Below are 13,839 nucleotides of genomic sequence, written 5' to 3'. Positions count from 1 at the left end.
AGCAGTCGGAAGCGTTCCGCTGCACGATGGAGCAGCAGTTGCAGGGCATGCCTAATCCCAGGCTAGTTACCGCACGCACTGTTGCGGCTCTAGGCGGTACCGGGAAGCGCTGCTCTGTCAATGCCGTGCCGCTCCTACCGGGACACGGAGGCTACCGGCTGTGTGACAAACACCGTGCTCCAGCCACTGATGGGTCTTTTGGAGCCTAAATGCTGCTCGTAGTTTAGATTCCAGCCTGGCTTCCACTGAAGTTCACGGCAAAATCCCAGTGCAGGAGTGTAGGGTGCAATCACTCCCTGAAATATCCCCAAATCCTTGTACCTGCTACAGTAAGCCTTGAATGTGTTGGCACACACATTTTAGTCCAAGTAAACAGGTCCCTTTTCTCCCGATGCTTACAGGGAGAAGTTTGTAGAAGCCGGGCTTAGCCTCTCTGTCCTGCTCCGGGAGCCCAGGGGAGAAGTTTGTCCCTGTCAGGCTCTTCTGGAGTGCGATGTGAGATTCCATGGTCTGATTTTCTTGAGGTCATTCTCATGTCAACCTGCTCTCCAATTTATGATGTCAAAGGTCACCTTCAAGCTCTTCCACTGACATATTTTAAAGATTAGGAAATAATGTTGTGAGAATAGTAGTGAATTTTAACCCTGAATGATTTACCAGCCAAATTTAAGGAGCCTTATAAATGCATAACAAGACATAAAGATACGCATGGAAAGACAAATGCACACGGAGAAACACAGGATGTAAAAAGAGGTTAAGCAGACCCAGGCATTATGGATTATTGCTCAAAAACATTCACTGATACATTACTTCAGTAGAAATACAGAGAGTTTAAAAGGAATCACAACATTGACATACTTGTGAAAAATTACCGTGGTTTTTAATGGTAGTAATCTGGGGCTTGTGTTTGCCTTACTACTCTTTTGCCTGCCAAAAATGACAGAAAGCTGGACCACATCTGTTTCTAGCTCAGATTTTAATGCACCTCAGCACAGGTTTGTCTCCATTAGGAGAAGCACGTGTAGAAGGAGAGAAGCTAGTGTAACAGTACTAGCACTTTCCACAGGGCAGTCTGTCTCTATCACCACATGCCACAGGGATGTGGAAAACTGAGCATAAGGTCTGCAGCAACAAAGGGACCTTATCTTCAGCTGCCTCCCTCTCTCTCCAAACTTTTCACCTACAGTAACCTGCAGCAAACACAGTTTGTGCTTACACTTACAAGTGATAATGAAACAAATGTATTTTTAGCTATTTCTGTTGGGCACCATGTCCCAGGTTGGTTCCCTGTGGAGCACAGTGCAAGCACTGTTGTATTAGACCATCCAGGGACCTGCAGAAGGAGTTTGTCATCAAGGCAACCTCAATTCAACTGCTGGACTGACCTCTGAAGGGTGTCTTTGAGAGGGAGGCTCTAGTGCTTGTCGTTGAAATGTAGATCTTTGGCTAGTGCCAAGACCTCTTAGCTGTAGTGCATCTTGTCCTGCCAGCAGGAGACTTCATTGCTGGGGAAGAGAACAAGAGCTTCACATGGGTTCAGGAGACCAATGTTACTATTTTAAATAAAATAAAATAAAAGAAAAAAGAAAAAAATGTAAAAGCAAACTAAACCAAGAGCGACCCTGATTCATATCTTGGCAGAGAGATGGGATATGAAAAAGAAGGGAATTACTCAGCATCTTAGACACCCCTCCTTTTTCTCCAGCTGGAAGAGTTTGTTCTCAGACAAGATCTGTCTCTGCCACAGACAAACATGGTCCTCATGCTGGATGGGCTCACTGCTCCTGGAGAGTGGTGGAGTTGTTGATGATTATGGTTTCCATCTCTGTGTCTTAACTGATCTTTTAGCCATGCTGGGTTCATGCCATCAAACGCCTCAAAGATCAGGACTCCAGCTTGAATTGGGCTTGGCTTTCATGCCAGAAGGTGGCCTAGAGAGCAGAGGTAGGTTTGATGCACTCGTGGCAGCCAGGGCTGCCACTGCAGCATGCTCTTCTAGTTGGCATTTGACAATCACTGTGGGCTTCATGCCCAGGTGTATCACATAGCTGTAGTCTAGCCAAGAAGTGACAAAGATATGACTAACTGAGGCCAGCTTGCTCCTGCCAAAAAGGCATGGCTTGCCTTGGCCAAGAAGAGACAACGAAAACATCACACCGGGAAGTTCACTGGGGGAGCTTGATGTCACTGGGAAGTGCAGGAGTGTTCTGGAGACACAGGCTAAGTGGAACAGCTGGCAAGGTATTTCAGATTTGTGAGTCTGCTCTGCAGGTTTAATACTGTACTTGGTATAGTTTGTACAGCTTTTAACAGTTTGTGTAGTTTCCTGAGAAGTGTTTTAATCCTTTTAATTGTTTCTGCAACAGCAGCTCTGCTGTTTCAGTTGTAGGTCCTGACTTGGATTCCAGATTGTGTCAGATGACACACATCAGTTTTCCTTTGGAGATCCTTCAGCTGGCTTTGGGCTAATCTCTACCTGAGCTTGCTCTGGAAAGGAGCAGCTGCTTAGAAACACTGTGTTCTGCACAAAATCAGTAGTGGTTTGGGGATGCTTAGCTCTGGGAAGAGTGGCTGCACATAGTTTTTAGCCATGACAACTGCTTGTACCTTCTGACAAACTCCATCTTTCTGCTCTCTTTCTTAGAGACCTTACTAAACCTCCCAGAAACAGCAAAAGCCTCCAAGAGGAGGGGAAGATCTCAGACTACCTAACCTGCTGGAAAATTTCTGTGTTACAAGTGCCCATGGGTCTGATATCTGGGCTCTGAAGATAACCATGAACTGGTGGTGCCTGAGCAGGAGTTATGGTCTGTACAAGGCTGGTGCAGATTGCAGAGATGCAGGTGGTTGGCAGCGTGGATTTCTGACAGTCTCACCAAAGGCAAGCAGCTGGTGTGATATGGAGACTGTGCTCTTTGCAAGGGGCTGGCTGCTCAGGTGCCTCATGAAAGCAGGTGAGCTGACCAGGTAGCTGGGAAAGGCCTGAGGGGTTGATTGTCAGTGAGTTTGCATCCCTTCCATATGCTCCTTGTGGGCTAAGGAGGAATACACAAGACAGAAGCTGCTGAAAAGCTGCATCTTTGCAGTGAAGATAAAGCTAAGCTTTCCTGACCAGATAGCAGGGGGATGTGCACAGACTGCCTGTCTGATCTTTGGTTTCATTGTACCATGATGTTGTGTGTAAGAACTAGTGCATTATCTTGGAAATAAAGGGACAAAGGTTTATCCTATGTCCTAGTCCTACACCTGGATCTTTTGGTGCAGAGTGCTCCCATTTGCCCACAGGTGCCCATAGCTGTGCACCACTCACTTCAAACACTGCTGGATCAGGCAGTCCAGGCACGCCAGGTTTCCTCACTGCTGCCAGGTTGGAGATGTTGGTGCCACACTGTCCCATCAGCAGGATTTGCTGTGCAGCCAGGGTGGTGCTGGGCTGTCTGAGGGCTGACTAACGCAGTGCTGTAGTGCGTGAGAGGGAGCTCTCCTCCCCAGGCACTGTGGGGCCAAACCACATTGTTTTCCTCTCCAGACAATGCAGTGCTGCATTGTAAGTAAAAATGCAAAGCACATTGCAATGTTTGCTCTTTATTAATGCACTAAGATGCACTTGGGTAAAGCAGAAGGCTCCTGCCTGGCTTGGTTTTAGGCTCCGTGACAGGCTTCCATAAATAACACCTTAGCAGGGTCCAATTCACCAGATGTGACTGGGTGGGAGCCTGAGCTACACAGTGGACATTGGAAGGGGCAAGAAGGCATGGAACGGGGTCCAGACCCTTTCTTGGCAGCCATGACAAACCTGGACTGAGCTGCAAGGTGTACAGTGGCTAAGCCAGCACCTGAAATCCCCTTTCCAGAGCAGAGAGCAGACGGATGGAGTGGTAGATGAACTCCTGTGGATTTCAAAATGTCTGGCAAATACCACCAGGGTCTTAGTCAGCATCTGCTGGAGTGGGGCAAAAGGGAAGGAGAAAGCATTAGCAACTAATTTGCTTGTTCTGCAAACCTTCACTCACTGCCTAGTGGCATATGGAATCTGGGCTCGGTGAGTATTTGACTATTTCCTAGCTGAGAAACTCGAGATAAACCGCATGTACATGGCTGCAGCAGAGGCTGGAGGAATACATCTTAGCTTCTGAGCCTATGGCTAGACCACTGGGGCATGCTCTTTCTTGCTTCACCTCTAGGGAATGGGGCTGCTTAATGCAATTACAGCTTAAACTTCCAAATCCAAAGACTTCCCACATGCTGCCAGGTAAAGCCAGGTTGAAGAAGGTCCCCTGGCGGTGTCAGAGCTGGGAGGTAACAGCAGTTTCAATGTAAGGCACGTTGAATCTCGATCAGGCAATAGTCTGACAGCTACTGATACGTGATGATACCTGGCCATTTTTTAGGGCAGCATTGAAGTCAGCCTCAGATTTATATTTGGCTGACCACAGAACAGTGCTGTTGGATGTTCCCTTGAGCCTTTGTCTGAGAACTTTCCTCAGTCACATTGTGGTAGATGAAGTTGTGATTAAAAGCGAATGAATACTTTTTGACCCTTTCATCTTTCTCTTGGTCCCAGTGATTTTTGTTTTCCCTAAAGAGTGTAGGATTTTGGAGCAGCTGTTGCTTTGACAATTCTAACATCTGCCACAACCGATGCCCAGGCTGACCTGACTGAAGATCCTAGAGCTGTAAAACTGTAACACAGCTGCAAGAACCTTCTGCCCTCTGTACCGAGTTCAACGGGCAGAGGCTTAAACAAGTAGTGACCTCTGCAAATTACTGCCTTTAAGGCACACAGCATTGCTACTGGAGCATAGACATAAAAAGCACCTGAGAGGGAGAGAGCAGCACCGAGAACTCCTTTTGCCAAGTGCCGTATAGCTACAACGCTGTGATTGTTCTTGCTGCAAAGGGCAGGCCAATAAAGCAGCCTCGCAGAGCTGTTAAACTCCGTGGTGGTTTCTGTCAGCCAAGATCGCTGTGCTGGATGAACTAAGGCTGCAGCCCGTGGCTTGTAGCCCAAGCGATCAGCTGTGCTCAGGTGTGAGGGGAGTTACTGGGGAGCAGGACTGGGGAGAAGGGACAGGCGGCGTGCGCTCCTCTGGGCACTGCCGTGCCTGGTACCAGCTGCAAGAGGCTGTGGAACAAGTTGGGAATACTGGCGAAGCACGGCGGAAGGGCGCTGCTGCCCTCGGTGGGCTGTGCAGCCCCGGCACTGTCACCCACTCCCTCACGCCCTCACACCCTCACGTCCCCCGCTCGGGGCGGCCCCGGCTCCCACACGCCGCGCCCGGCCCGGCCCACAATGCTTCGCGAGGGCAGCGCTCCCGCCGGCTTCCGCCCGGCCGCCCAGGCTGCGCCCGCTCAGGCGCGGCTGCGGCGCCGCACCGAGCCGCGATTGGCCAGCGGGTCTGCTGGTTCTACCCTCACGCCTCTCATTGGCTGCCCGCTGCTGTCACCGTAGGGCCCGCCTCCTCCGGTCGCAAGCCGTGTTTCCATTGGGCGTCGCGGGGAGCTGCGCGGCGCATCGTGCGCGGGTTGGCTGTCCGGGCTGTCCGTCTGCGCAGTAACCAGGCAGCGGGTCACGGTGCGCCGGTTTCCACGTCAGTGCGAGGGAGCGGGGCCGGTGTCCCTGCCCGTGCCCCGCGGACCCCGCGCTCCGCGGCCTCGCCTCTGCCGCCGCCGGCAGGGAGGGGCGGACAGGGGGCGGGCCGAGCCCTCCCGCCCGCGGTGCCGCCGGCCCGGTTATGTGAAGCGGCCGCCGCCGCGGGGAGCAGGCGCCGCCATTTTGGATGCGGGGGTCAGTGCCGGGCAGCGACCGCCTGTCGCGATACTGTCGCGACGTGGGGGCGGGCGGGAGGGAAGCGGCGGCGGGGGAACCTTGCGGGACCGGCGGGGGGCGGGGACGGGACCGCGGGGGCCGGGCGCGGGTGGGGGCGGCGGGCGCCCCTCCGGCCTGCCGGGCTGACACGCGTGGCGGTGCCCGCGGGCGGGGGCGCACGGACCCGCCTGGACACGACCCCTGGGCCGCGGGAACAGCGGGCCCGGGCCGGAGCGAGCTGCGGGGTGGGCGCTGCACCTGCACACCCCCGCTCCCCGTGCCCGCGGGGCTTGCTGCCTGCAGTCGGTGTCGGCAGGCTCTTCCTGGCGTATGGTCAGCTCGTGGCTGTGGCGGGGGAAAGCTCAGAGCCCGCTTAGCGACCGTGTTAGGAGTTCATCCGGGGGCATGTTTCATAGTTTCAACAGTATGAAGTAATTGGAAAAAAGAAAATCTCCCTCACCATAATAACCTTAGGTTTCATTTTTACTATGCAGTTTTGACAGGTAAATGCGACTTGCCTTTCTCTACTTGATTCCCAGGCCCAGTCTCACTGTTGCAGCTGAATGTGGAAGCTTGTAGAGAAGTTTGTCCCCGTCTTCCTTTCTGATGTGCCACTGCTACCGTGCTGCTGCTGCTTATCTTTTAAAGGGCATTCTTAAATGCCCAGGACTGCACAGTTCCTTTCCATAGTCAGGAATTATTGCTTTATCTCACTTTTGTCCAGGCATTAGGAGCTAGCCTTTGGAGAAACCTCCTGACTTCTTTGAACTTTTGCTGCCTTTGATGCTTTTTGCAGAACAGTTACTACTTGAAAAACCCAAGCAAGTTAAATTTCTTTGCAGACATTCATGTACCTTCCATGTGAGGTTTAGGAGGAGGAAAAGGAGCTTTCTGATTGCTACTTGGGCTTCTGGGAAACCTAGCTGGCTGTGAGATTGCCAGGAGTTGTTTGTGATTCAAGGTTGCGTGTTCTGTTTTAGTAGCAGTGTATTGTATCAGGACTCTGGTGGGCAAATCTAGGTCAGAAGCTATCTAGATTATTCCTGCATTGTCATAAACAGTAAAAATTTGGGTCAACAGAAGCTTACTTTGCAATACTACCTTTCTATGTTGTGGTTATATTGTTTTTCACTACTGCTGTTTATTGGAGTAGCGCCACTGGGTTTAAATCAGGTGCCATGGCTGAAGGCTAAAGTTAATGATAGGAAGAAATGACTTGATGAAAGTCTGCCAGACCTTGTTGCTTCTGATGCTAACTCTTGCTTGTTTGCAGAAGAATTGCAGGCATTTTGCTGTAGAAGAGGGAGTGGTAATATTAGGAATAAACTGGCTTCCTATCCATTGGGATGTGTAGGGGTAAGACATTCCAAGATTGAGAAATGGAATGTTCAGTGCATGGGTGAAATAACATTAGCAGGTGTAAATCTTGTCAATGTTTTTATATGAAGATTCTACATGTGATGCTATTTCAGAAGTCTCAGAGTAGTGATAATTATTATCCATAGAGCACTGTTGAAGGTTTTGACAATGTTATGAATATGAGCCTTTGTTCTTTTATGACATGATTAGGCATTCACTTTTTCCCACTTAGTGTTCCCAATGCTGTTGTCAGTGAGGCTGTGAAAGGTAGCAGCCTCCCTTCTTCTTCTTGTGGTGGCCTGGGCACCTTGTTGCCTTGGTTTGGAGCTGTCATTTTCACTGTGCTGTCTGTTGAATTTCTCTGCAGGAGCATATCTGAGGACTAATCTGCAGTTTTAAGCAGATATGTGAATCTGTCTTGAATAAGAAACAGGAGTTTATATAAACCTTCAGTTTAACTAGCTGAAGGACTAAGGAGCTAAAAAGCATTTGAAATATAGTAGGTACCTTTCTTTGCTTTTTTTCCTTTTCTCTAACTTAAGACCACAGAACTGAGCCCATTTGTTTCTGTATTGAATCCACTACATTTTTGTGTTTGATTGCTTGCAAGAAAGGCATTTATTGTTGGTTTGAGATCAGGAGGTATTGAAACATACCTTTGCTAGGGAGGTTGTTTCAAATTTGTTGATTTGTTGATGATCTTCACTATTAGTTCTGTTAACCTGTTCAGCATTTTTACAATACTCCCTTCTTCAGACCTTAGCTTTGTAACATTAAGCCTGAATTCATGTTAACATTTTTTCTTCTCTAAGTTGAACGAATGTCTGGTGATTTTGCTTGACTCCCACCATGCTTCTGTAAACCCAGCTGATCATTCAGTGCTGGTCTGGTAAATTGTGTAACTTTTTTTCTCTGCTGCTTCACAGCATTCATTTCAGTCTTAAAACTTCTCTCAATTCAGGACATCTATAGTGAGCTCTAAAGTGTGATCAGTTGTTCCTTGTGGTGATGCTGCAGTTGAAGGAACACATACAGAAATTATCTAATCATTTAAAAGGGGGTAGCCTTTGGGAAGTTTAGAGTTTAGTGAAGCATTATCCATTTCTTGAACTAAAATTTCAAATTTAAATTTTTACATGGATGAATGATTGTTTTGGTGAGTTTATCTTACAAGGTGCATCTCTCTGAAAATAGATGTCTGTCTTTCATGCTCACTCTGTAGTTCTTTTCTGTTTCCCTCTCCAACATGAAGTTGCAAAGCTCTGTTGGCTTTATGGTTTACTTGGAATGCTATTGCTTGGTTAGCTACAAGTTTAAATATGAAGCAGTATTTCCCTCCATCTCCACCCAGTGTTGGTGGGGAAGTGAGCTCAGTGTTTGATGTTCAGAGCCTGAGTGGGAATTTGCACCTGCAGCATGATAGGTTGTTTCAGTTGCACTGGTGAAATGAGTTTGTTGGCATGCATAAAGTGAATTTTTGTACTTTTGAATAAAGTTATATTTAATAGAATCTATGAGGAAAGGAGTGCATTTTCATTGAGTCTTCCAGACAGTTAGCAATGAAATACTGCCCTAAGTTTTGCAGGGTTTTCTTATCTCAGGAGAGCCCTGCCAAGTAACATAGAATTTTTGCAAGGATCAGGTGAAAAGGGAAAGGTGTGTATTGGAGGTTTTTGTCTATTTTCTTCATATTTTGCCACTTACAGTTAGCTGGGAATTTTAAGTCTTCTACATTCAGGAGAGATGGAGTTTTAACCAACTTTTTATTTAATTATCTTTAAAATAGAGGAGAAGAAATAGAAGTCTTACAAGCAGATTCAGTGAGAACAGCATTTAAGCTTTGGCTTCACTTTAAGTACTATCAGAACTATTGAGTATCTATATGTGTGCAAGGTTTGTAATATGTCTGTCTGGCATTTACATGATTTCTGAAATAATGTTTCCATGTCAGTTTGCTAAATGCCTGGAATGGTGCTACACACTTTACATGTTCAATACTGTTTTTAAACGGTGATTTTAAACTGTTTTTTTAGGTCTGACAAATAAGAGTGTATAGAGTATTTCTCAGAAGTACTTCCCTGGACTAGAATTTTGAGCCCTGAAACTCCCGATGTAGAAATACAGAAAATAATGGAATTACTGAAAGAAAAAATAAATAAGCAAGGAATTTTACATGAAGGAGAAATCTCCCATTCATGCCTTGTACTCAAACAAGGACAATAAAGTGAAATAGAAACATTGTGATCAATGGTATTTCAATGCAATCATCTGAATAATGTATGAAATAATTTACTGTTGAGGATGGCAACATCTCTCAAGCATTAGCCACATGAGTAGGAAGTGTATTGGTGGTTCTGTTATATATTGTGGAGGGAGGATATAAACCTTTGTTCTTCAGGGCACAAGCAAATTTCTTGGAAACCCTATTTGTCTATCATGACTGTTCTTACAAAATACTTTTGTCTTTGCTTAAATTATTGTCTTACACCTGGGAGTACCATTATGTATAATTCATTTAATGAAATAAACAGTTTTGCCATAAGAGCATTCTATTGCAAACACCTGAAAAAATGAAGCAACAAATCTGATGCTGTCCTTTGATGAGATATCTTCTTATAAAACTTTGCTTTCTTTCCATTATTTATGGAGTCCTGAAGCAAATTAGTCTCTTTCATTCAGAGGATGTTTGTGTGTTTGAAGCATTGTTGATAATTCAGACATGCTAGTTGACATGAAGCCTGACAGATCCAGGATGAATATTCTGAAATTTCTGTGGTGATCTTTCTGAGGTCCCGTGTAATCCACCAAAACCATTTCTTTCCAGCTTTGCTTTTGTTTCATTGGCAAAAGTCCTTCTCATATTCTCTGTGCTTTATTATCCCCTGCCTCCCCTTCCCAGCTGAGTCCTTCACATGAGCCTGTCAGGTTTGAAGTGTTGCAATCAGTCTTTCACCTGTTTCCAATCTTTTGCTTCCCTGTGGATGACCTGTTGTGATTTCAAGCTGGAGTCCTCATTTTCCTTTAATTCTTTTTCCTGAAAAAGTCTCACTATTTGGCTACCATATCACGAAATCCTTCTCATTTACAGACATGGTATCATTTGACTCTTTAGCCTCTTTATAAATCCTGTTTTTATTTATAAACATTTGTGTCTGTTCCTTCCCCTTCATTCTTGCTTCTTGATGCTTGACTGTATCTGAGCTACAACTAGTATAATGAGAGCAGTCCCATAGAAGTTCACTCTTCTTTTTCTCAGACTGTCAGAAATCTTCTTGCTTTTAATTTCTTTCCCCCCTTCTGCCTCTTTCTGGATGCATCATTTTAAGTTTTTTCCCTGAAAGACCTCAGACTACAGGAGAGTAAGTGTCTGCCTTTAGCTTTCTCATTTTTCCTCCATGTTTCATCCAGTTTTTTCTCCAGTTTTGCTCATTTCTTTGTGGGGTTTTACTCACATCTTTTTTACTTTCCTGCTTTCTTGAAAGCTTTGTTTTGTGAAGCAAGTGTGAAATCAACATCTGTTACAAATTACTTTATTTGGTCAACGTTTTAAGTCCCAAAGAGGTTTGCTCTGGCCGGCTTATTCAGGCCACTGATGCTTTTCTAAGAGAGTACAAGGTTAGCTTTGTGTTCTGTGTAGGGCTGCAGGAATTTGCATAAGTGCTGGAGATGCATGTGTTATGGCATTGCCATGGATGTTTGTCCTGATACCCCAACACTTTATCTTTCTGTCAACTTACATAGACTGGAAAAAAAATTAGGAATGTGCCTTGGCAAAGTGATCTCTTGCACTACAAAGATGCTGTTAGAACTAACTGTCTGCTGTCATGGTTTTGAAAATATGCTATGGAAAAGTGTTTTCTTTTGATGAAGTACTTGTATTGTTACATGTACTATTGTACATGTAATACAAAACTTGTATTTTGTGCTTGTACAAAACAAATTTGAAAGAGTTTCTTTCATCACTGCAGGCCTTTTCTTGGTTGGAGTCAACTTAGAGTAATTGTCTTCCTCAGATTAAACAAAGAGGCTAGAGATTAATTTATATTACCTTTATTTTCAGAATTGTCAGGATGGTGGACAAGAACATTTACATTGTACAAGGTGAAATCAACGCAGTGGTGGGAGCCATAAAGCGTAATGCCCGATGGAGCACTCACACACATCTGGTAAGTTACCTTGAATTGTTGCCATCTGTAGCAGCAGGTGGAAACACCTATCACAGAAACCAGCTGGCTTTGGAAAAGTACCTCACTTTTTTGTAGCACTTGTTAAAGTACCTTTATAAGTAAAGTTGGCATAACTTTCTGCATTGTTTACATTGTTTTGGGCATCTCATGCCAGTGATTGCCAAAGCTACAAAACTAGGAGTCTTCTACCTTCTTATCCTGTAAATACAAAAAGCCCACATTGTATTCCATGTGGGAGTCATCTCATTTAGACTTTTATCACTGGGGATGTCAGGGAATTTTCATATATGGTGTTATTTTATTTAGCACAGTGTTTTTATGTGTCCTTTGTACCTTCTTAGGGAAGACAGTCTTCATCACAAAAGCCATGAAATAAAAATCGGGGAAGTAATTATATATAGAGTATTTTTAAATTTTTCATATGGCATAGTATCGTTTTCAGCTCTGTTTTGTTCCTGCTGTTTATATTCCTGACTAAAACCTATCAATAGTTTCAAACCTGCTTTGGTAAAAATCCTAAACAAAGTGTTTCCAAGTGTAACCGTGCTTTGGTGGGTTTTTGGCTGCCACAATGTAAATGTGTGGATGTGGTGCACTTGGGAATGTCACATGAGTGGCAGATGGCTGTCATCCAGCACGAGTGGTTTCACTTTGTCCAAGGGCAGGGCCCTTTTTCTTTCTAACAAGCATTTCTTCATCAGAGCTCACGGCCTCTCCTCGAGGTGTGGGTGCGGCTGCACTCAGCTTCGAGAAACTGCTGCTCCTCCTTAGTTTAATGTCATAAAGATAGACTCAGGCTAAAGGATGCAGCTAATTCATATAAATATTGCACTGTGATTCTTTCTTCAAGTTATTTTAATGGCATAAAATGTCATTGTATTTCTGCTTCCATTACAATCTGCATAGATTAACATTCTAGCAAATCCAGATGAGCCATTTCAATATGATATGAGTTAGATTTGCAGTGAAATTTATTGAATAGCACAAGGCTGATCAGAAATACTTGTAAGGACAATAAAACCGAAGCAGAATGCTCAGTGTTGGACCCATGCTTTGACATTTCAGCTGTGTGATATTGGGGAGCACTGGCAGGAAAATAAAAATGCTGCTTTTGGATTTGATGGTGTAAACATGCTGACAGTGATAAACTCAAACCACAGCACTTCTGTGAATGTGATGGTGAGGTCTTTAACAGACCCATTATTAAGATTTGTCTTCAGGAATATGTTTGCCTCCTTAATTACTTGCTTCCTATGTATAACCTATAGGATGAAGAAAGGGATCCCCTGCTGCATAGCTTTAGCCACCTAAAAGAAGTGCTGAATAATATAACAGGTAAGCTTCTACTGACATCAGCAGGTATGTGCACCTGCTAGGGTATATGTAAGTAAATGTACAGGTGTATTTATTTGTCTTATTTACTATCCAGAAGTCATTTATTGAAGAACAAGAAAAGAGGAAACATCCACATACTTTTGGGCAAATAATATCAATGTAAACTAGCACAGAAATACCACTGCTGCCACTGTCTATAGGGATATATATAAATTTTGTGTGTGTGTGTATGCACACACAATTTTATAAAGATGCAAGTTTTTTTGATATACTGAAGCTTGTAGTAGTGTATGAAATGTGGTGTATTATCATGCATAGCTTTTTTGTGGTTTGTTTATGCCTTCTGATCTGTGAGTGATGGAAAAAATCTGCTTAGAGAGTGGTTTCTTTTTGTTTTTTCCTCACGTTCTTTGGTTTGTTAGCTTTCATCATGTAATAAGTAAACCACAGACCTTTGTTTCTCTCTCTTGGATTTCAAGTGAAAGACTTTGTGGTCACCTGCACTGAAAGAAATTGTGATCATCTGCACTGGAAATCTATATTGATTAGGGAAGTAGTACACAAAGCTGTGGTGTGTATTCTGAGCATTGTTTTTCTCACAACCCATCTTTCTCCCCTTCCCTCAACATTTTCTGGTTTTGTAGTTTCAGGAGTGATTGTTTAAGTGTAACCCAAGTATATGTTGAGAGTCTGGAGGTGAATCTAATCCTAAACTCCATATGGCATTCTGCATGTTCTTGTCAGGATTTTTCTTACTGATTGTAGTATTTGAAAGTAAACTTCATTTCTGGTCCCCTTATTACAGTGACTGCTCAGAACTGCACTCAGCCTTAGTTTGAGATGGACCTTTTGCATTTCTAGCTGTGAAGCATGCTTATTCTTGCATCAGTGCTGAGTCTGGAATCCCATAAGAAGTGTGTTCCCTGGAAGCACCCTAGTGCTGCTTCCAGGTGATGGTGACAAGAAGTGCTGAGGACACGTGCCAGTTCTAAGCCTTTATTCCTTCCTCTTACATGTCTGCCTGTAAGTGTAATGCTTTGCTTTTCTCTGCCAGATTAACTTTCTGTGCTTGTGAGCAGGATTTTTCTCTTAGATCATGACATCTTAGGGACCTCCTGAAGAACTTGCATTTCTGGATAGTATCTTTGT

General features: G+C 44.7%; 1 protein-coding gene across 5 annotated transcripts in view; it reads left to right on the top strand.

Moving 5' to 3' along the window:
- The first annotated feature begins 5,558 nt into the window (after positions 1-5,558).
- The window catches only part of GBF1 (golgi brefeldin A resistant guanine nucleotide exchange factor 1), a 97,826-nt gene continuing 89,545 nt past the window's right edge, over positions 5,559-13,839 (top strand). For 2 of the 5 annotated variants that reach the window (XM_064716556.1, XM_064716552.1), the window contains exons 1-3: positions 5,559-5,788; positions 11,229-11,334; positions 12,624-12,690. In XM_064716556.1, coding sequence (XP_064572626.1) covers positions 5,781-5,788; positions 11,229-11,334; positions 12,624-12,690 — 181 coding nt within the window. In that variant the 5' untranslated portion in view covers positions 5,559-5,780. Of the gene's footprint in view, positions 5,789-6,294; positions 6,313-11,228; positions 11,335-12,623; positions 12,691-13,839 lie in introns of those variants that run through there. The other 3 variants (XM_064716557.1, XM_064716553.1, XM_064716554.1) reach the window with 2 other exon arrangements.

This window comes from Zonotrichia leucophrys, chromosome 6 (genome assembly GCF_028769735.1).
Source record: "Zonotrichia leucophrys gambelii isolate GWCS_2022_RI chromosome 6, RI_Zleu_2.0, whole genome shotgun sequence".
Classification (NCBI taxonomy): domain Eukaryota; kingdom Metazoa; phylum Chordata; class Aves; order Passeriformes; family Passerellidae; genus Zonotrichia; species Zonotrichia leucophrys.
This window is presented reverse-complemented; position numbering and strand designations above follow the sequence as displayed.